The sequence below is a fragment of the Xenia sp. Carnegie-2017 genome, unplaced genomic scaffold (assembly GCF_021976095.1).
Source record: "Xenia sp. Carnegie-2017 unplaced genomic scaffold, XeniaSp_v1 HiC_scaffold_22, whole genome shotgun sequence".
Lineage (NCBI taxonomy): Eukaryota > Metazoa > Cnidaria > Anthozoa > Malacalcyonacea > Xeniidae > Xenia > Xenia sp. Carnegie-2017.
This window is the reverse complement of record NW_025813485.1, coordinates 14,838,551-14,861,370: the sequence shown is the minus strand read 5'-3', so window position 1 is coordinate 14,861,370 and position 22,820 is coordinate 14,838,551. Positions and strand designations below refer to the sequence as shown.

Here is a 22,820-nt window from a genome sequence, read left to right as displayed (position 1 = left end):
TTTCGTAATTATCACAAAAATAAGTCCTTAATTGTGCTTTGGATGACATGCTCACATCTGAACCTCCGACATTGCGCAAAGATTAATAATGTTTTTCAACTTCCTATTTGTAAAAAATGAGAAAAACTGGGAAGAACATATAGAGGGAGTGAAAGAGGTTAGGTGGTGGAGCGCCGAGGTTCGGTGGCCGAGTACCTGCTACTGCTTTCAACTGTAACAGTTTGATGTAACTCGAAATTTTAATTCTTTATATTTTAATGAAAATACGATTTTAGTGAACTTAACGTTATGCTCCATTATTTCCGTCAACTATGTGCCCTTTCAAAAAAAGAGTTTTCTTGCAAACAGTCAATCTATACTGATCTATGCACATTGAATTGTATATGAGACGAACTATATTTGCTCGTTAATTTGTGTTTAGGTCGCTTTTAAGGGATTTTTTTATTTCCTAATATGATGCGAATTTATATCCTTTTGAAGAACATCCAGACTTCCGCAGACATCTTCATAACAGCCATCGACAGTATAACAGAGCATCTGCATTCTACAAGTCATCTGCTTAATGCTCGTCATCACTGGAACTGGACTATCTCCATAGCAACAGCCTTATCCGCAGGGGCTTACTCAAAGCTTTTACAACAATACTTAGCAAATATCTAAGCCTTTCTCTGTCAAAATCATCGTTTATTGAGTTTTATTGTTGCCTTGTCAGGGGAGAAATGTTTTACGAGAAATTTCTGTATAAATTAATCCGTAAAAGGTAAATGTGGAATTGGTTTGTATCAACGTAAACATGATCAAATATTGAAATATTTAGTATTTATCTAATTTCTCGCTGGCGTCGACGTTTGTAGGACTTAGGAGACGATGTTTTAAAGTGAAAGATAGAATAAAATGACAGGTGATATTTTATACGTCAACTTGCATTTATTAAAATTACAATTTTTATGTTTTAAACGACATGGCATTGTCTTTACTATGATTTATAAACCCCAAAATGGAGTATTGCTGTCAATAAGATATGAGTACATTAAGATATTATCATTAGGTTTTTTTATACGCTTATGAGCCTATAAGCTGCTTGCTTTCTATTGTACGTTGCTGTCGTTCTTGTCAGTATTTGTTTATCAAATGAGATTTTCTTAGACAAGGAAAAAATTTATAATGAAGTACATTAATCCTATGTTTTCGATATTTTCTTCAAATATGTATTACACTCTAATGTTCTCACGTCAATTGCTAGAAATGTCATGAGTGCTTTTATGAATGGTGCATGGTTGTTTGTTGAAATGGGGAAAATCAAGCCTGTTTAATTTGTTCAAATAAATATGGAAAAATATGAGAATTTGGGTTTGGTTGGAGAGGGCTCATATGGTATGGTGATGAAATGCAGACACAAGGAGTCAAATCAAATTGTTGCTATTAAAAAGTTCTTGGAATCAGAAGAAGATAAGATGGTGAAAAAAATTGCAATGCGCGAAGTGCGAATGTTAAAGGTATTACCATAGTGTGGAAGATGTCGAAACATGTGCAAAACATTTATTTTCATGATTTAAATTACTACCTCATTTTTTATATTATGTTTCAGCAACTGAGACATGAGAACCTTGTCAACTTAATTGAAGTTTTTCGAAGGAAGAAACGTTTGTTTCTTGTATTTGAATTTGTTGATCGTACTGTACTTGATGACCTAGAGAGATACCCCAATGGCTTGGATGAAATTCAAGTGAAGAAAATCATGTGGCAAGTTGCTAGAGCCCTAGAATTTTGTCATAATCACAATGTAAGTAGCTTTGAATCAATAAAGCCTCAACAAACAAACAACAAACAACATGTATTAATCACCATGAATTTTCACAATGTATACCCATATAATACCCATCTTGAATCAATAAAGCCTCAAATGACATGTTTTAAATTGAACTTAATAATGTTATGGCTCTCACTGTTAGGTAATTCATCGTGATGTAAAGCCAGAAAATATTTTGATTTCAAAATCAGGAGTTGTCAAAGTTTGTGATTTTGGTTTTGCTAGAACAACAGGTGACTTCACTGCATATATGTTATGTCTTTCATATAAACACATCTTATGTAAAATGTTTTAAAACCACTGTTTTCTTTATTGCTAATGTAGACTTTGATTAAGCAATTCATTTCACCCCGTAAAATAGTCTCTATAATTTCATGATATTTATATTTCTCTAATGCAAGGTTCTACTCCTGGTGAAGTGTTCACTGATTATGTAGCAACAAGATGGTATAGGGCTCCAGAACTTCTTGTTGGAGACACAAAATATGGAAGGTAGTTGTCTTTAATCATTTAGATTAAATGCAATTGTTGAATGCTCTGGACTGTGCTAAAGAACTATTTTTTCATCTGTTGATATTTAGACCTGTTGATATTTGGGCTTGTGGCTGTCTTGTGATTGAAATGTTGACAGGGGAACCATTATTCCCTGGAGATTCTGATATTGATCAGTTGTATCATATTATTAAGTGTTTTGGTAAGTTTTTAGCTGCTTGTTTGGTGCTTGTTTGGTTGTATATATTTGTCCTCACTACAACTCAACAATTGAAATTACATGAATTTGTTGTAATAATGCATTTATTCAAATTGATTTGCCCATAGGGACATTAATTAAACGACATAAGCAGATTTTCTCCCAAAACCCATTGTTTGTGGGCATGAGATTGCCTGAAGCAAAGCAATATGAACCATTGGAAAAGAGATTCAAACTAAAACCATTAGTTTCAGATTTTACAAAGGTAAATAATGATTGTGTGCGTTTTCCATCTCATCAAGTTTGTCATTTAATACTAGAACTTGCTAAATGAGGAATTTAATGATTTTTATTTCACCTATATTTAATAACTTTAGTTTTTGTTACCAAAAACTGAGAACTTCATAGCAGATGATCAGCTGTACGTTTCCTTAAAGAATAAGGCATAATTCTTCCCCAATAATACATTATAGTTCATTATTGATATGATGGACTATAATGTATTATTGTATAGTAATACCTCTGTATCCTCCATATTCTCCGTATTTCTCAATGTTCACATTTTGTTAAACCTAGATTATCTTCATACGTGTGTATAACTTTAGTATTCATGTTTTCTCCAGCAATGTCTGCGACTAGATCCTGACTCAAGACCAACATGCACTTCTCTGCTGAAGCACGAATATTTCAAGAAAGATAATTTTTCAGAAAAGTTTGCCACTGAACTGAGAACAAAAATAAATCGGGAGATTGCCGATAACCCGTTGTTAAAACCTTTAGAAAGCTCCGACGAGAGAACAAAAGAAAGAAGGAAAGAAAAACGAAATAGAAAGGTGATTTAAAATTAGACACGTTTATCATGTGGAATGTTAAAACTAGTGTAGTTTATGAAAATTTTCAAAGAGAAGATGACATGCGTGGATAATGGCAGTTAAAATTTAATGGGATGAGGAACTGCAGGGGGGAGTGAAAGAGCGATATTTTTAAACGTTTTAAAGTTTTTAAACAAAGAGAGGTGTTGTGTGCTCAGCTAATTTGCAAAAATGACCTAGTGAATTAATTTTACCGTGATACTGTAGATTTAGATAAAATGGATTTTGCAGTATTTATATAACATAGAAGTTTGTTCACGTTAACTTTGTTGTTCATCAGTGCAGAAGTTTACAGAAAAAATCAAACATGTGCATTTCTATAGTTAGAACGCAAGTAGAGACAAAATTTATTTTGAAAGATTTTAGTATACTTGGTATGTTTTATGTAGGAACGTGAACATAAAGAAACACGGGATACTAGGGAACATAGGACTACAAAAGAACGTAAAAACAGCAAGGAACGGAAGGGCTCGAGGGATAGTAAGGAATTTAGGGAATCAGTAGGAGATGGGAAAGATCATGCGGAGTTCATTGAAAGTCGAGAACGCAAGGACAATTGTCGAGAAATGAGGAACGATTTCGAAAAATGTCAACGAGAAAACAAGAAAGTGAAGGGTTGGTCCAAAGATGAGCAGGTTTCTGAAACGTTTGATAAAACAATTCGAAAACTACCATTAACCAAACCATCAAATCAATCATCAACATCCCAATGTAATACATCACAATTACCAGCCATGCGAACTGATAGTCATTCTACGATGTTCAAAAGTTGGCCATCATATGATAATACGTCAGCATTTAACAGTCAAACATCAAATTCAAATGATCAATCATCAATGGAGGCTCACAATCCTGCAACGCAAACAACAAATCGTCAACTTACACCTATAAATGAACATCGCAATACAGGCAACCATTCATTGACTAACTATGGTTCAAGACATTCGATAGCAAACAGCCTAAATGTAACAAAAACAAACTTATTGTTTAATGTGACAAACCAAAAATCAATCGAAGAAGATGCTGCAAATTATTCTTCCACTACTTACCGGTATGTTTGCATATGATGTAATAATTAGTCGAAGGAATAAGTTGCTTATACCCTTAAGTATAATGATTGCTAATACCATGTTTTTTTTGTTACCTGAGAGAGTTTCAACAAAAATATAACAAATGATACTTCTTTGACTAAAAAATATTGACAGATTTACAAAACACTTAATGCACGCTTTACGTATTTCCATTTAAAATTGAACTCTGAAATCTCAATCATCTTTAAAGAGGAATTTTTCAAAATATGTTTCTTATATTTAAGTATATTTTTTGTGTATTTATCAATATTGATGACTTTTACGAAGATCCTTCGTTTCCGTAGTACATGCAAAATCTATTATTTAAGGTCCTGTTATAACACTTGACGTTTTTCAGAATCTTTCTTGTTCTTGACATTAAAAGTCTTCTCGTAGCCTCAAAATCTGTAAACTGCTCAATTTGGCAATCTAATTTAGCATAAACAGAGTCATAATCTACTGAACAAAAAAATCACATTGAATCGTGTTTAATTGTAGTTCGCCAAGCGAGTTAAAACATAAAAAGCAATCTAAGAAAAACAGTGTTCATTCTAATCATGGAAACGCGATTTTGCATTCTTCGGAACATGAACAGGGGAACTGTGGTGAAACAAGTTCGAGATTCGTCGAGAATGAACACGAAAAGCGATCGTCAATGAATGATTCAACACGAAGAAGAAGTCGATCCAAAGAAAAAGAAAAAGCGCAAGAACCATCATTTTTACCTGATGTTCTTGGAAATGAAGGTTGGTAATTGGTTGATATTTAATTTCTTTATTTTTCAATGGTAATCCGTGTCAAATGTGGAAGGTAATGGATAAATTGAGAAGAGCAATTTTATTGACCAATTTATTAATCCTGTTTTACGCATCATACGTACTTGCTTTATACCTACATCAACAAAAATTGGTTTAGTAAATTCTGGTTTTTAGTACAAAGTTGTGGGTCGTCTTTTATGTTTTCTATTTTGCATGTTTAATCGTTATGGCTATTCCAAATCAACTGGTAGTTATAGTGCACCATTTAAATATCAACACTTAATCAAGATAACAGCGTTGCACCAATATATTCAAATAACAAAGTTCAATCTTTTAATGCAACCTTGCACATTCGGATCGCTAGTCTTAATTATGAGTTACATTGCGAGTGTGCAGTTGATAAAATAGTTCAATAAATTTATATAAGTCAGTTTTCTATTCAAAATCAATTAAAATGTTATAGAATAAGACTAAGCTATCTACTCCAGAATTTGTAACTAAGCTAGCTATCAACTCCAAAATCGGTACTAGTCATGGTACTAGTAGATCCAATTGGTTGTTTCTTTGACCAAGAACTCAGTCGGTTGGTCGAGTCGACAGCGCATGCTCAGACGATTTCTTTTATAATTTGTGACTGATCGAGCTAGTTACTCTTAAAACGGTGCAAGTAGATCCAGTTGGTTGTTGCCACGACTATAAATTATGAACAGTTTGTCAAATTGACTGCTCATGCTCGATCGCTAGTTTTTTATTTCATCTTGAATGTGTGAACAAATCTGCGGCACTCAGCGTTTATTTTGGTACATCGACGGGCCCAAAAATAAGTACCTCTGTTGGACTTTAATTTTTTTACGTGATGGTAAGACGCAAATATTTTGAAATAACTTCACTGTATTGCCTTGTTATTAGTAAAGTCGAACACATATCATTTGAAGTAGAGAAAATGATTTTATTTGATTTTTTCGTTTGTTCAGGAAAAGCACAAGCAAGGGCTAAAGGTCAAAAGAAAACGACTCTTGCGATGCCTCATATCACAAATCTTGCTCCATTTCAAGGCACTTCACTTTCTAATCAGGTGAATAGTGTATTACCATTTTTTTACAGTTATTTTTGCTTTAATTAAAAGGAAAATTTTATCAAATATAACTATATTTTGCCCTTATAGTAGACAGACTTGTTTAGGGAAAGGGAAACTATTTTAGCTATTTCTTGATTGTAATCTTTATTGTTGGAATGTTTATCTTTTCGATATAAAATAGGAACATTTCACCATGGTTAAGTTATAATTTTATGTGGTTGCCGGATGGTTTTATCAACTCGATATCTGATCATGAGATTCCAATTATATTTCACCATTTGATCCTGCATTGCTTCAGGCTTTTCCTTGCGGAAGTTAAAAAAAAATTAAACATTGAGAATATTGCATTACAGTTGTGAAAGTTTGTGACTGAAGTTGTGTTTGGTGTTTTTTAGAGTTCGACAAATGGTGAAGACTCAAATTTCCCAAATGTTTAAGTGTAGGAAAGTGCAACATGCTAGGAGATGATATTTGCTTTGCTGGGGTACTTTGAAATATTAGCAACAGTGAATTCTTTATTTTGTAAATATTTCAATTGATATGTCATTTTAGTCGTAATTCTAATAAAACTATTTGTAGATGTAAGATGCGCGTATAATATTTTACATCAGTTGTACAGCTATAGGAATGCGTGAATGCATAGTTTTATATCTTCGTCGATTTTTTCCTGACCATATGTATTATCAGGATTACTCATGAGTATGCATGCATCTTCTAAACGCAAATTAACGTGTTGTTTCTTTCAGTCCTAAAGACTAAATATAGGATTTTATTCTTCTCCATTTTCATAACCAGTCTTTCTGTTTATCTTAAAGCAGAATGAAATTTTACGATAACATTTCCCTTATCGATATATGAATGTATCAAATGGCACTTATAATGATTTGTTTGGTCTTTGTACTATCAGTTTTGACTTGAAGGTTTTGAAGTCAGGTTCCGCCGAAAGCTTTACGAAAATGCAAGCTAATAACGGTTTTGAGGAGGAGAGCTTTGGACAAAATGAACAAATCTTAGAAAAGGACAACATGCAAAATGAGGAAATACGTCACAATGGCCTCAATGTAACGCATTATTTCAACAATGTGGAAATAAAATGTGAAGATTCCGTCGACAAATTACACCGTAAGAATACCGTTGAAACAAAAACTTCGTTTGATGACAAAGAAAAGTAAGTTCTTATTTTGACGTACGTAAAGATTCATAACATTTATGCAACTAAGATTTCATAATTTAGTAGCTTTTAGTAACTTTTTTATGTCATACTAAGTGCACCAACACCAATAATATTGAGAAGAATAAAGGCGTGGCGTAAAACGTAATTTGTGAAATGATGAGTGATAGCTAAAATAACAAAACATGAGTTATAATTGAATTACCACCTGGAAAGAAAAAAATCATACAACGGTCAACAAAAGTTAATAAATGTGACTATAGCCAATTTCTTAAAACGTAAGTTTCTTGAAATTAAATCTAAATCAAGAAGAACGAACCTCAAGGTGTATAGAAGCAAGATGTTTTGGTTTTTGACCACTGAGTTGTAAATCAATCTTAGCCATCTGTGGCAAAAGAAGATGTTCCCACAAACCCACCGTTTTACCTTGATCGGATTGCAGACAGTTGGAATTTTCCGTGAAAACTGTTTCCACATTCGCTATGACGTACTATGACGTACTTTGAGGTGTTCCATTGAAGGTCCCATGCTATCACCAATTTTACAAAAAGTCCTATGCTATCACCATTATTATAAAAGGTCCCATGCAATCACCATTATTACAAAAGGTCCATGCTATCACCATTATTACAAAAGGTCCCATGCTATCACCATTATTACAAAAGGTCCCATGCTATCACCATTATTACAAAAGGTCCCATGCTATCACCATTATTACAAAAGGTCCCATGCTATCACCATTATTACACAAGGTCCCATACTATTGCCAATCTTACGAAACTCAAAAATTACTAAAGGTCAAAGCATGTGTTCATTTCGGATATCAAACCATTCGTTAGTAAGTGCGCTTGCTGTGAATGTCAAAAAATGGCGCTTTGTTGTACTGTAACCATGTTACGACAGATCTAGGTCTAGCTATCTCGGCTATTATTAGATTTTATTGACGATCGTCTGAAAAGTTCCTTATTACATATGCGCAATACAAATTAAAACTCGAAATTGTCAGTTGTCGTGCTCTCTGCAAAGAATAGCATTGAATTTTCATTTTCGTCCTGGATTTAACAATTTTTTGGTTTGAAGTGCCAATTTCTTGCTGCAAATTCATCAGATGATCTTGACAAAAATTGTCAAGTAGCAATAGAAATGGTTTTGGCACTTCTGTACTTTGTCGTACTACGTTTCCTGTTCCATCCAATGGCAGTGGCGAAGCTATGACGTTTTTGGGAAAGAGGATATTCATACATTCAGCTCTACCCGAATTTTGAAAGCGTCAAGAAGAGATGAATATATATGTATTCTCCACTCCACCAATGAGCGTCTAGAGCTTCGCCCCCCAACCAATGAAGAAAATTTCCTACCACTTGCTGGGCCAGCATGGATTTATTTTGACACTAATGATGGAGGTTACCAATTTACTTTTATCCACTTTAGTGTACTTACTTTTATCCTCTTTTAAACAAAGATCTTTTAGGTCACTCTTGTGTTTATTTAGCTGAATCGTTAAGTGCAAAATCTTGCTGGCGTTGGAGCCCCATCATGCATAGTTATGTTGATTAAAACGTCGCTTTCCATCGGGTTATCAGTCATCAAATTCAATGACTATTTTCTTGATTTCGATTTCCTTAGTCAATGCCAACAGGAGAAGGTACACGAAACACTATCAAATTGCAAAGAATGAAAGAATTAACGTAAGAGCACAGTGACAGCTGAATGTCAAAGGATCAAATTTTCATTTGAAATAGAAAATTACGTCACGACAAACAAGCTTAGCTGATTTCTACAAGCTGTTAATTAATCCTTCTTCAAGTGTTTGGTAATTACACTTGTTTAGGCATACTACTGCACGCAGATCAGGAAAAAAACCGAACTGTTCGTTGATAAGTAAAGTGCAGAATGAGCAAAGGTTCAAGTTACTCTCCAGTTCCATCTAATGATGGTATAAACGAAGAGAATGAAATTTTAATTGTTCAGCCTGCTAAAGTGGTGTCAAAGCAAGAAAGGTACTGCTATTCATTTTAAACTTTGAAGTCGATAAATTCTATAAAATCTTCATGAAATTGGTGGACCATACATATATTGTGTTCGCAAAGGATTTCAGGGGACCTTATTGAAAATTTTCCTGATGAAATACGGACAAACAATTTTGGCTTGCATTTCGCAATGAAATTGTACTACGTGTTGCACGTGTTTGAAATAAAGTGCCAATAAAAAAGCAACTGTATAATAAATGCGAAGCAGCGAACCATATCTAAGTGCGTTTATAACGATTATAAACCGTGCAAGCCTTCGAAGATTGATTGATGACAACAGTGCTTGTTTTATTTTTATTACTGTTCAAATAGCAAAGAATTTTGTCAACTATTATTAACGAAGCAATTCAGTTATTCAAAGTATGTTGAAAATTTGTTTTATAGCAAAGATTATTTACCATACCAGTGCATATTGTTAAAGCTCAAAGCTGTGGCTGCATTTATATTGCTTGCGAAAATAGGCTTTGTTTACAACAAATTACGAAAACAACGTCGTACATACATAGCTCTTTACAAGCTTATGACATTATATATAAATCAATGAAAAATTTCAAGTATTATTTAACGACATGTTTATTTTATGATCATTTTGTAGGTTAAACATTATGGTCAAAATTTAAAAATCCATGTAGTATTTTAAGAAACTGTTTGATCAAAATTTAGTAACTGTTTATGTAAAGTAACAATTGATAATTGTACAGCTAGTTTGCACATTCATAGAGATGATGAATGAAATCTTTCCATCAACTGAAAGGAATATTGTAGATTGATTCTTATAGCTGTGAAATTTACTCATCTAATCAGCATGCAAATGTCAATAATTTCTTAAAAAGGATATATCTGAAATAGAGACCTGTAAATTAATGGTGTAACAGCTCATGGCACTATTAATCTTCCATTTCTTAAATTCAAAATTGTTCGACAATTCCCATGCATGTAGTGATTTTTGTTATATTGAATAATTTATTGATGATACTAAAGAGTATTCGATTGCATGTTTGAAATGTTTCATCTGATGGTGCAATTCTGGGTGTGTTCTTACTGATAGACATTAATGTAAATAATTTCATATTATTTTTAATGTAATTAGTGATATGTATTTTGTTCTTTTTTGGCTGATTTTGTCATAATACTGGAGATTAACATTCAAATACTCCCGTACATTTTTAAAATCTTTAGCATGTAAGACTTCAGTAACTTTCGTATGTTTTATCACTAAATTATCATTGATGAAAAGGAGCATGGCATTACGTCATTTGTGAAATAATTATGCATACGTAGTCACGCAAGTATATAAATAGCACATGTATCAATTAATGCTGTGACTCTGAGTGTAGGGGCTTGCTTTGTATCTTCATCAACGGGAGGTCAGTCATCTCTTTTAAAACTTTGTTGGAAAGCATTTTCACTCTCAACGCAATAATAAACAATGACTGTAAAAACTCGTGGCCTGAGGTTTGTACAAAGAATTTTATGGCAGACAAAACATATTTGAAAAGTAATAACTTATACTCAGGTGTAAGTTTTGTCAAATTTTATAATTCGACGTGATGCGGGCTACTGTAGCGAATGTTGTACTGCTTATGGACTTAAAGAATCAATCTTTATAAATATAGAAAAGCTTGTTACCATGAATAATACATTGCCAAACGATTAAATATGATGAATTGATCTTGCGCAAATTTTTTGTGTGTTTTGCATGCATTTAATTAATACTAGAAAATTTTGATTTTTCAGTAATGGAACATTTTTGACGAAGACGTCTGTATTACTTCATATGTAAACATTCATATATTTTATTACATTAAACATTCATATATTTTAGTGCACGTACCTCAAGTGACGTAGTTCAATATATTGAGCAGGCACAGTTAGAAAATTAGTAGATACGCCAATACTTCAACATTGGAGCAACGAAATTCTATGATCCACGTAAAACAATCGATTTCAAAATGAATAATAATGTTGATCGTCGTGCTATTTGTAATCAATGCGATCCAATTATTATTAGGTCCACTTACCCATTCATATCATTCTGAATCTTCCTAACACCGGGGTCTATATATTGTGCATTTCGTTAAAGTTATTTCATGAGGAATTAGACTATTTAGTGTATTTTTTGATTTGTAAAACTTTTGTTTTCGTAAGTGAAGATTTGTCAATTTTTGGCGAGATAGCGTCTCTTAATGGAAATTGATCACGTGATTAATACCAGTAAAGCTTGTTTTTGGCCACAACGAATATCTGTCGTGTTATTCAAGTTATTAATGTGCCTCTTATAATAAGCATGACATTTCTTATAATCTCATTTATTTCATGTTTCAATTGAACTAGTGCGGAAGATGAAAGAAAAGATGGAGATTATAGAGATGCGAAAGAAAAAGATAAAAAGAAGAAGAAAGAAGCAAAGCCAATGGTGTCATATTCACAATTGGTACTGTATTTACGCATCTTTGCTAAACTTAGTTTTAGGAAGTATTTGCGCCATCGTTTTGACAAGGAAGTTATATATCTACTAAAAGTGCCGCCATTGTGCACTGCATGTATAAATTTGACTCTGTGTTCATTGTATTGCAAAATATTGATATTTTTTTAGTTTCGTTTTTCGGACCGTTTTGATGTTGTTTTAATGTTGATTGGTACGTTTGGTTCTATTGGTGGAGGAGCCCTCTTTCCTATACAGTTTGTTATATTTGGCCATCTTTCGGACACTTTCACCGATTACACAAAGTGTTTGAATCCTCTATCGAATTGTACATCTATTCCTAATATCGAAGATAAAGTGATACCTTTCTCGTATTATTACATTGGTATTGCCTTTGGGAATGCGTTGACTGTTGCTTTGCGCATGGTCGCCTGGGGTCTAACTGCTGAGCGACAGGTTCATTCGATACGCAAAGCTTTCTTTAAGTCAATACTTCGCCAAGAAATGGCTTGGTTCGATACAAATGATTCTGGGGAACTGAACAGCCGCTTGTCCGAGTATGTAGTAACTATTCTGTTCACAAACATAAGTTGTATTTGTCAACATGGTAGTAGGTGACATTTCCATAAGTCGAAAAACTTTTCATTGGATTAATGTGTCATAACTATTTCATTCAATGTAATACTTTCATTCGAAAAATAATGAACTGAAATGAAATTATTTTGAATGAGCTAAAGGAATTCTCGTTTAATTAAATAAACTGTCAATATAATTATAGATTTTTCGGTTTTGGCAGTTTCCGACATCTAGCTAGCTGTGTGAAATTGTTGCTGATACTTAATCAAAAATTTCCATACAAACGTGCTGTTTTTCAGTATGTTTTCATTTTTATTATTTTTGCAGTGATTTGAACAAAATAAGTGACGGAATTGGTCTGAAGTTTGCATCACTTCAATACTCCTTGGCTGGTTTTATTGCTGGATACATTTTGGGATTTTTCTACGGATGGAAAATGACTTTGGTTATTTTATCGCTTTTTCCTCTGATAGTAATTGCTGGTGGATTTCTTGGATGGGTAACTTTGATCATATGTTGTTATTATAAGTATCACTTTACCTGGTAAAGCAAATGAATCTTCTTTTCTCTGTTGAAAATAACTTGTAAATGTGTTTTGTTAAGGTGATAACTGGATTCTCGACAAAAGAATTGAAAGCCTACTCTGAAGCTGGTAGTGTTGCCCAGGAAGCTCTGTCCTCCTTTAAAACTGTAGCAGCATTTGGTGGCGAAGATAAAGAAACTGAAAGGTTTCAACTATACACTATTGAATTAGGTTTAAAATAATATAACGAATTATGAGCGAAATTTGTCGTATTGACCTAAGACAAGATTGCGGTTTGATCATTTTTTTACATGATATGAAAACTGAATTCAAATAAGATTTGTGAATGAACATGAAAACAATTATGCACCACGATATAACATTTTCCTATTTTTTGCTTGCTGAATTGGCGGTCAGGTACAGCTCGAGACTGGGTACTGCTCGTAAAATGGGCGAGAGAAAGGGTTTGGCAAATGGTCTTGGAATGGGCGTATTTAATTTTATAATGTTTTGCTCTTACGCGTTGGCATTTTGGTGTGTATAGTTTCATTTTTATTTCTTTAATGACGCTTTTTTATAAAATGATAATTAGTGTGCGTGTGTAGCTTTCTCTTCACATGTATTTATGACATGTTCAAATATTCCTAGGTATGGTGCAAAATTGGTTATTCAAAAAGAAATGACGGGAGGTGATCTCTTAGTTGTAAGTGTAGTATTTGTTATACACCTTTCCGTTGGTATACACACGTGTCAAAAATACGAGATCAAACTGCAAAATTCGGACAATCAAATATTGTATTGTTTTTATGTAAAATAGTGGCAATAAAATGGTAAGGATATGCTTGGATGTTCTAGATTTCTTGAGAAGAAAAAAAAGATAAAACTCGAAAGCAAAAACCCGTTTTCGGTCCATGCTTCCCGATACCTTCTTAAGCGTAAGGCACTAGAACGCCGCATGACCAAGTTTACCAAGTTTAACTTATCCTTAAAACAAGCACGTTTCCCCCATGTAGCTTTATATATATATACATAAAGTACAGGTATATCTACTTTTTTAAAACATTTCCCTCCTTTGTTATATATTTTATAGTACGTTATCTATTTTGTAGGTCTTTTTCTCCGTAATGCTTGGTTCCGTACTTGCTGGTCAAATTGGACCGAGTATGCAAGCTATTGCATCCGCTAGAGCAGCGGCATATCACGTGCTCGAGCTTATTGACCGCGTAAGTGACGTCATTATTTATTCTTTCGATACAAATTTTTATTTAATGAATTGATGAACATGTTGCGTCATGCATGATTCGAGATTTAGTTTATGAGAGGAAGCAGTAGATCATCGTTGCAATTTGAAAATGATTAGAATTTCTTATCGTTAAACCAAGGCACAGGCAAAATACATCAATGCAATAGATCATTGTTGCAATTTGAAAATGATTAGAATTTCTTATCGTTAAACCAAGGCACAGGCAAAATACATCAATGCAATAGATCATTGTTGCAATTTGAAAATGATTAGAATTTCTTATCATTAAACCAAGGCACAGGCAAAATACATCAATGCAATAGATCATTGTTGCAATTTGAAAATGATTAGAATTTCTTATCCTTAAACCAAGGCACAGGCAAAATACATCAATGCAATAGATCATTGTTGCAATTTGAAAATGATTAGAATTTCTTATCATTAAACCAAGGCACAGGCAAAATACATCAATGCAATAGATCATTGTTGCAATTTGAAAATGATTAGAATTTCTTATCCTTAAACCAAGGCACAGGTAAAATACATCAATGCAATAGATCATCGTTGCAATTTGAAAATGATTAGAATTTCTTATCCTTAAACCAAGGCACAGGCAAAATACATCAATGCAATAGATCATCGTTGCAATTTGAAAATGATTAGAATTTCTTATCCTTAAACCAAGGCACGGTAAAATACATCAATGCAATAGATCATCGTTGCAATTTGAAAATGATTAGAATTTCTTATCCTTAAACCAAGGCACGGTAAAATACATCAATGCAATAGATCATCGTTGCAATTTGAAAATGATTAGAATTTCTTATCCTTAAACCAAGGCACAGGCAAAATACATCAATGCAATAGATCATCGTTGCAATTCAGTATTATATTGCATTACGTTTGTGTGACGTTGTTGTTACAATACATATGGTACGATCTTTGTATAATGGTTATAACATGACAAGACAAGAAGATGGTCTTGTTGTCTACTTTACCCATGATTTTACCTTTGTTAAATGAAATGAATAACAAGCTAGGAGATTAGTCTTTTTCATTTAATAGTGTGCGTTGGTGCTGTTATCGATGTGAATTATAATGTAACTAGACTACGAGCAGAAAAAATCGCAATAGCTTAATTATGTCATTCTTGTAATTTTTCACAGGTTCCAGAAATTGACATTTCTTCTGTGGATGGAATTGTTATGGAAAATCTCGAAGGGAACATTATTATGAAAGATATTTGTTTTACATATCCTTCAAGACCAGATATTCAGGTAAAGACATATAACATGGTTAATGTCATTTTCTTTTGAAGCACTTACATCACACTTCAATTGCACGTGATCTGGAGCGCTTTTCAGAACTTATAAACCTACCGTGCTTGCTATTGTATGTGTCATATTTATCTTTGTGTCTTTTATGAGATTTTTAACACTGTCATAAATTTCTTTATTTAACGCTTGCGCTGTCCAGATTTCCTACCCTGTATGTATGAATTTTTATTTAACATAAATTTTCATTTTTATATTTATTTTAGATACTTGATAAGTTCAGTATGTCAGTGTCAAAAGGAAAACGAGTTGCTCTAGTTGGTGAAAGTGGCTGTGGGAAAAGTACTGTCGTTAAACTTATTCAAAGATTTTATGATATCTCTGACGGAAGTTTGGTAAGAATAGCAGAAACTTATTGTTTTGCTGAAATTCAGCATTTATGTTCTTATTGACTCATGACAAAAGATGTGTATATGCTCTGATTTATTTTAACAGTTGATAGATGGCAATGAAATTAAGAGCTACAATCTTAAATGGTTACGTCAGCATATTGGTGTTGTTAGTCAGGAGCCTGTCTTGTTCGCGACAACAGTTGCAGAAAACATTCGTTATGGACGCGATGATGCAACTCAGGAAGAAATAGAAGAAGCAGCAAAAATGGCCAATGCTCATGATTTTATAACTGCAATGCCCAATGTAAGTAAATAAACTTTGTTAGACAACCTATTCACACTTTATTCAAACATTTTGAATTATTTTTGTTTGGTTTATATTGTAACAATGATCTGAATGCTTTGACAATGCAACATTGGTATAGATATTGATAAGTGACCATTTTTTATGACAATCGTTAATAAATGTCATCTGTCTAGGGTTACGAAACTTTGTGTGGAGAACGAGGAGCTCAAATGAGCGGAGGTCAAAAGCAACGTATTGCCATTGCAAGAGCTTTGATCCGAAATCCAACAATCTTATTGTTAGATGAAGCTACATCAGCTCTTGATACCGAAAGTGAATCTATTGTTCAAGAGGCTTTAGATAAGGTAATTGTATATTTTTGCTGCCAGTAGTTGAACACTATATATAGCATTAGCATAACGTGTTATTAAGATATCTATAAAGAAATATCTTAGTTCTTTCGACCATACAAATTCTTTTCATTTCAGTTAGAATGCTTTTAAATGTCAAAATATTTTGTGTCATTTGTAGGCAGGCAAAGGTCGAACGACATTCATCATTGCTCATCGTCTTTCAACTGTCCGTGATGCTGACATAATTGTGGCAGTGAAAGATGGTGCTGTTGCTGAAATGGGAACACATAATGAACTTATGGAAAAGAATGGTGTTTACAAACAACTCGTTTTACGGCAGGTACACTTGGTGGTGTTGTCACAATATTACATTAAAACGTTCAAACGTTCAATTGTATAAAACATGTTAGTAGCTGTTGTTTTGTATTTAGTTTAAATTGCTTCAGTATGTTGTCATTTTGAAACATAGACTGTGCTAGAAGAGGATGACGATGAAGACGAAGATGAGAATGAGAAGAAAGAGGAAAATGGTATTTTTATCTATAAGTTTCTTCCTTCGGCTGAAAAAAGTAGCGTCTAGTTCATATACTTGCTTGCGCCTGAACTAGTATTGTTTATATAATTCATGATGTAATTTAGTATTTTTCAAATTTCATCTTTTCTTCTATGGAACTAGTCCAAATAGCTTTTGTTCAGACAGCATATCAATATTTACTCATGAATAGATGTGGAAAATAACGGACTGCCGCTGATCAATAGCAACTCTAGTGAAAATGACCAAAATAAACACAAGATCCAATCACCAAAGTTGAGCCGTCAAATTTCGCCAATATCATCGCATAAGGTGAAAGTTGATGATAAATATTTTCTTGTTACCATCACTTAACTACTTTTCTGCATTAGATATCGATAAAATATGAATATTCACAACAAATGCTTATGTGTTCATGCACATAATGACATATTTACGTACGTCTTAAAGGAACATAAAAATGAACATGTTATCGAGGAAGAGGTTGCACCAGCTCCTGTCAGACTAATTATCAAATTGAGTAAAACAGAGTGGCATTATTTGCTGTTTGGAACGTTAGGTGCCGCCATTACAGGCTCATTTCCTTTTGTTTTTGCATTTCTTCTTGGTGAATTATTTGGTGTAAGTTGTGAATAAATTTGTCTAATATAAGTTATTATCTTTAAAATTTTGTTCGATTCTAATTCCTCACGTTTACAATCAAGGTATTTTCAAAAAACCCTGACATTTCCTCAGAGCGAGATGCTATGGATAAAGATTCGCGATTTTGGGCGCTGTTGTTCTTAGCATTGGCATTTTTTATGTTTTTGGTAATTTAATTCGGGTAAGCAATAACGTTGTAACTTTGTCCAGGAGGTGTTTCATGCTGAAAGCAATTATCCATAACCATGCATTCAGTTTTCTAGAACTCTTTCTTACACTGTATATTACAATATCTTTACCATTATTTTATTTTTTGTTTATTGTTGCTAATTAAAAACACAATTCATTCATAAGTAATACAAATTTTAGAGAAAGCATATTTATTCTATTGCCGAAATGCTCATGATCATAGTCAGATAAATTAAGTAAAAATTTGGGAAAATCGTTCGTTCACATCAATGTTTGATAAATTCAGCTCGTGTAATACTTCTGTGTTGGCAGGGATGGATGTACGGTGTAGCAGGAGAAATTTTGACAATGAGGTTGAGAAATCAAGCTTTTCGAACAATGATACGTCAGGTTAGAAAGATCTATGCATTTATGGACTTCGCTTCATACATTAATGTACCTATATCATACACTAATGTATCTATATCATGTCTTCTATTCCCTAAATTTCCATCATTAATTTTAGGACACGAGCTATTTTGATGATCCCTTTCACTCAACTGGAGCGTTAACTTCTAACCTAGCTACACATGCGTCAACTGTCCAAGGGGTAGGATTTGTTTTGTATTAGTGGCAAAGTCTTCCCATGTTTTGCTTCTGCAATGCCAATTTTCTGCAAAATTCTTATTTATTTCAGAATTTGCTTTTCCATGCATTATGAATCTTTAACAATGTTTGTAAGACAACTAAACGCACTTTTTGGCAAAAATGAAGCTTGAAATATTGGAATAATAAGAAATAGAAAAAATTATGCCAACATTCTTCGATAAATGAATGTTGTGGAGTAAGGAGAGAAATCGATGCGCATGCTTATATCTTACCCACTTTTCAACAGTCCTGAAATTGTGGTTTAACGCTACATCGGCAACACAGTATAGACAGTTTTAGTAATTTGTCACAAGTGCTTTTAAAAGTAATGATGCCCTTTTTTACTAAAACATTCAGCTATGCATTTAATGGCTAACTTAATATCAAAGAAGTTTTACAGCAAAGCAGTTGACTAATTCTGTTATTTGGGCTTTTTCATGTTTGCAACGGCCATCAGAAAAAAGAGATAACTAAAACAAGCTCAAATTCATAATTAACATTTTATTGTTGCATTGTTTTCATATTTCTATGTGTATAATGATTTACTGTTCAATTTTTAAAGGCAACTGGGCCAATGTTTGGTGTTGTTGCATCATCAGTGATAACAGCGATTGGATCTTTGATATTGGCATTTTATTCCGGTTGGAAACTTGCTTTACTTGTGCTTGCGTTCATACCTTTCATTTTAATTGGTTCTATGCTGGAGATGAGGTTATATTTTGGAAGTGGTGATCGGGAAGATGCGATCAACTCTGAAGAAGCTGGAAAGGTATTTTCAATTTCAAAATGAAATTTTTACTTTGTCATCAATACATGTTTTGATTCTGCTCTTTTGCATTACGACAAAATTTTTTCATAGATTGCCGTGGAAAGCATTTTAAATATTCAAACAGTCGCCATATTGGGTAAAGAAGACAGTTTTTATAACAAATACATGGAGTCAGCTACAATGATGCACAAGTAAGTATAAGCTAGTGATGCGGATTGTCCTTGCGAGGTTAGATAAAACTATCCTGTTTTTGTTTGGATATTTTGTCTTCTCTCAAACTTTTGTAACAAATTTTACAAACATGCCAGAACAAAGAAAGTGAACAAAGAAAATCACACCACAAAAAATTGTGTTCATACTGCTTTTGTAGTCAGTTACATTATAGTTATAATTTACGTTAAACCATATTTGCGTTTAGTTTGTCAAAGTAAACGTTTTCGTCCTGTTCATTTTAGTCCGTTTAGCTTGCGAGACTAAGAAATTTTGTCCCGCCTAGATCAGATCCTTCCTATCACAAAGTAGGATATTCCCGTTGACCAGGACATCCGGGCTAATATCAAAATGCTTTAAATCTTGTAAACTTACATTGGGTATTTTTTTATTACTTTATATTACAGTAAACGTGTGAAATCAAGCATTGTGGCAGGCATGTTTCTCGGTGTGTCCCAAAGTTTTTTTTTACTGTCTAATGCAGCTGCCTTTCGTTTTGCTGGATATCTGGTACAGAAAGGAGAGATGACGTTTCCCGATGTGATGAAGTAAAGTTTGTTTACTATGTTAGATGAAGTAAATACGAAAAAGGAACTTTGTATGAATACATTCTTTTTTCAGGACTATTCTTGCTGTTCAAATGGGCGCTTTGATGGCTGGTCAAGTTTCTGCGTTAACTCCTGATTACGTTAAGGCAAAAATTGCTGCAGGAAAATTGTTCAAATTGTTTGATGAAGTTGCAGTTATACAAAGCGACTCTGAGGAAGGACTAAAACCTGTATGTGTCAGTGTTGTAACATTTTTAAGTTTTTCGTTTATTTTAACTAGAATTTAGGCTATATATTATACAAAAACTGCTCATCTTTAAAATCTGCCGACATTAAGATTTTTCATGATTCAGGAATAATGAATTCCCAAGAAGACGTACACACAATCGAAATGAATTCTTCCTTGAAATTTGCAATGTACATTAGCTGCAATTCGTATGTATTATTGTTTCCAATTACGTTTACAGGTCTTTGAGTATCAATTATAGCTGCATCAAGCAAATTCTGAAGGCCGGCTGAATTCAAAGATGAGCAGTTTTATAACAGTATAAGGAATACACAATAGGTCCACTATGCTGTGCAACTGGCTGCTGTATATTTGATAAGGTTACCGTCTGCTGTTAGCAATTTCATCATTTTTATTGGTCAAAAAAGGCAATTGACTGGCTGCAACTATGGTAATCACGTAATAAGATATGCTTGACACAAAAAATTCAATTGAGTGGCTCTACTGTATTTTGACTATACTGTGATATTATTGAGACATTCTGTACATTGAAGGATAACAAAAAAAAACTGATATCAATCACTACCATATTATGACCTATGAGAAACTATATTCTACACATAAATTTAACATTCAAAGACTTGAATTCATTCTTAGGAAACTTGTGGAGGAACAATCGAGTTTCATCACACAACATTCCGATACCCATTTCGTCAAAATGTCAAAGTTCTTCGTGGGCTAAGTTTAAAAGTTAAACCTGGAAAAACTGTTGCTTTAGTTGGTTCAAGTGGTTGTGGCAAAAGTACCGTTGTTTCTCTCATTCAAAGACTTTATGATGTTGAAAGTGGAAGTGTGGTAAGAAAGATATTAAGTTTTGTTGTAGGCATCCAAATTATCTTTAAATCAACATTTGTGACCGAGCGTCCATGACTGATCTGTGACACTAACTTTATGTTACAGATTAAGAGTTATACGATGTACACGATAAATCACGTACCTAGAGTCTGCTTAAACTGACTTCTATTTTATCATTAGACTATTGATGGTAATGATATCAGATCTTTAAACGTTTCATGGCTTCGTCGTCATATTGGCATAGTTTCTCAGGAACCTGTTTTGTTCAACTGTTCTATTCGCGATAACATTGCATATGGAGATCTTACAAGAGAATTAAGTCAAGACGAAGTGGAAAATGCAGCTAAAGAAGCCAACATCCATGATTTCATCAACACGTTGCCAAAGGTTTTTTTTGCGTGTTTTTTTTTTGTTCTACAAAATTCTTAAATATTCCTACTTGCATTCCAAAGTTCTTTACAACATGTTTTTTGAAGGGTTATGACAGCATGGTTGGTGATAAAGGGACCTTGATATCTGGAGGACAAAAACAAAGAATTGCAATAGCTCGTGCTTTAATACGTAATCCTAAAATATTATTACTGGATGAGGCCACGTCAGCTCTTGACACGGAAAATGAAAAGGTTGGAAAATCGTTTTCTTCCAAACGTTTTTATAATAGTTTCCATACCCGAAGAAGTATCACCAATTGTGCTAAAAGACTCCAAACTTTTGAATATTACAATTGATAGTTGTTTGAATTCAAAAAAATAGAATTCCTTATTATTATCTCTCAAAATTCCAGCTTGTTCAAGAGGCACTGGACAGGGCATGCGTAGGAAGAACGACAATCATCATTGCACACAGATTATCAACAATACAAAAAGCAGATGTAATTGCAGTTATTAAACATGGTCATGTCGTTGAAAAAGGAACTCATCAAGAATTGTTGGATATGAAGGGTGTTATTATTATCTTCAGCAAGCTCAAACATAGAAGCGACTATAAAAGTTTTAATAACAATACAATGTACATCGTATGTTGGTCATGTGGTGTTCATTTTTATCACAAATGTGGCTTCTACTAGTAAACATATAAATTATGTTTGTGTATTATTCGTATTTGCGAACAATTTTAAAGAACCGGATTCACTAAAATATCACATGTATTCGCAATTTTATAGTCAAAGATTTTTAAAGTGTACGAGTTATAAGTTTTTCGTTGACGGAAGAGTTTAATTGTTTCCATTATAAAAACGTGAATCTTTTTCTTGAACATCATGATCGTTTTTATCACATTTATTTTTATATATAGCTACATTTTTTTTCATTATAAAAATGTGAATCTGGTTCTTGATCCTCGTAATAATTTTATCTGTTCTAACTACTGAATGCAAGTGCAATTCAAATTTTTTCTAACTTTTTGTATTTGATTTGAATCTTTCATAAAATTTAACAAGAAATACTTTGGAGCGTTTTTTGCTTATATATTAATCATTTTTTTACGTGGAAAATTTGCATTAGAAAATTTAGTGCAACTCTTTTTTTCCCAGAGTGAATTTTTGCCAGGGTTTTCGCGCATTTCTGATGTTTTTCATGACTTTTCTAGAAATGCCATTAATTAAACAGATATTCTATGGTATCATTACGAGAAAACATATAATACAGTAACTACAAGTAATAAAATACTCA

General features: G+C 33.2%; 2 protein-coding genes across 2 annotated transcripts; both read left to right on the top strand.

The window, feature by feature from the left end:
- Window positions 1–592: 592 nt before the first annotated feature.
- Window positions 593–6,864, top strand: LOC124447442 (cyclin-dependent kinase-like 2). The gene is made up of 13 exons (XM_046998360.1): window positions 593–760; window positions 855–901; window positions 1,244–1,496; window positions 1,589–1,783; window positions 1,953–2,043; window positions 2,212–2,302; window positions 2,392–2,504; window positions 2,630–2,766; window positions 3,125–3,334; window positions 3,763–4,424; window positions 4,942–5,189; window positions 6,176–6,276; window positions 6,675–6,864. Exons 3-13 carry the CDS (start codon window positions 1,329–1,331, stop codon window positions 6,714–6,716), a joined length of 2,058 nt encoding a protein of 685 aa, XP_046854316.1. The 5' UTR covers window positions 593–760; window positions 855–901; window positions 1,244–1,328; the 3' UTR covers window positions 6,717–6,864.
- A 141-nt stretch (window positions 6,865–7,005) lies between these two features.
- On the top strand, window positions 7,006–22,593 carry LOC124445188 (ATP-dependent translocase ABCB1-like). Its single transcript, XM_046995895.1, has 27 exons — window positions 7,006–7,447; window positions 11,815–11,914; window positions 12,077–12,462; window positions 12,809–12,980; window positions 13,085–13,209; window positions 13,422–13,538; window positions 13,653–13,707; window positions 14,114–14,227; window positions 15,414–15,524; window positions 15,788–15,916; window positions 16,017–16,217; window positions 16,394–16,564; window positions 16,731–16,892; window positions 17,022–17,082; window positions 17,278–17,396; window positions 17,535–17,705; window positions 17,789–17,899; window positions 18,228–18,305; window positions 18,421–18,504; window positions 19,105–19,311; window positions 19,402–19,502; window positions 19,929–20,069; window positions 20,143–20,299; window positions 20,953–21,150; window positions 21,331–21,537; window positions 21,627–21,773; window positions 21,935–22,593. The coding sequence occupies exons 1-27, from the start codon at window positions 7,134–7,136 to the stop codon at window positions 22,214–22,216; spliced, it is 4,221 nt and encodes a 1,406-aa protein (XP_046851851.1). The 5' UTR covers window positions 7,006–7,133; the 3' UTR covers window positions 22,217–22,593.
- The last annotated feature ends 227 nt before the right edge of the window (window positions 22,594–22,820 follow it).

What these genes read in the sequence shown, in the direction of transcription:
- LOC124447442 (XM_046998360.1), top strand. Translation starts at nt 1,329, where the DNA reads ATGGAAAAATATGAGAATTTGGGTTTGGTTGGAGAGGGCTCATATGGT. An exon ending in TCATATTATTAAGTGTTTTG is followed by an intron (nt 2,505 to 2,629) that starts GTAAGTTTTTAG and finishes ATTTGCCCATAG; the next exon opens with GGACATTAATTAAACGACAT. An exon ending in TGATGTTCTTGGAAATGAAG is followed by an intron (nt 5,190 to 6,175) that starts GTTGGTAATTGG and finishes TCGTTTGTTCAG; the next exon opens with GAAAAGCACAAGCAAGGGCT.
- LOC124445188 (XM_046995895.1), top strand. Translation starts at nt 7,134, where the DNA reads ATGAATGTATCAAATGGCACTTATAATGATTTGTTTGGTCTTTGTACT. An exon ending in ATATCTCTGACGGAAGTTTG is followed by an intron (nt 15,917 to 16,016) that starts GTAAGAATAGCA and finishes TTATTTTAACAG; the next exon opens with TTGATAGATGGCAATGAAAT. An exon ending in CGCCAATATCATCGCATAAG is followed by an intron (nt 17,397 to 17,534) that starts GTGAAAGTTGAT and finishes TACGTCTTAAAG; the next exon opens with GAACATAAAAATGAACATGT.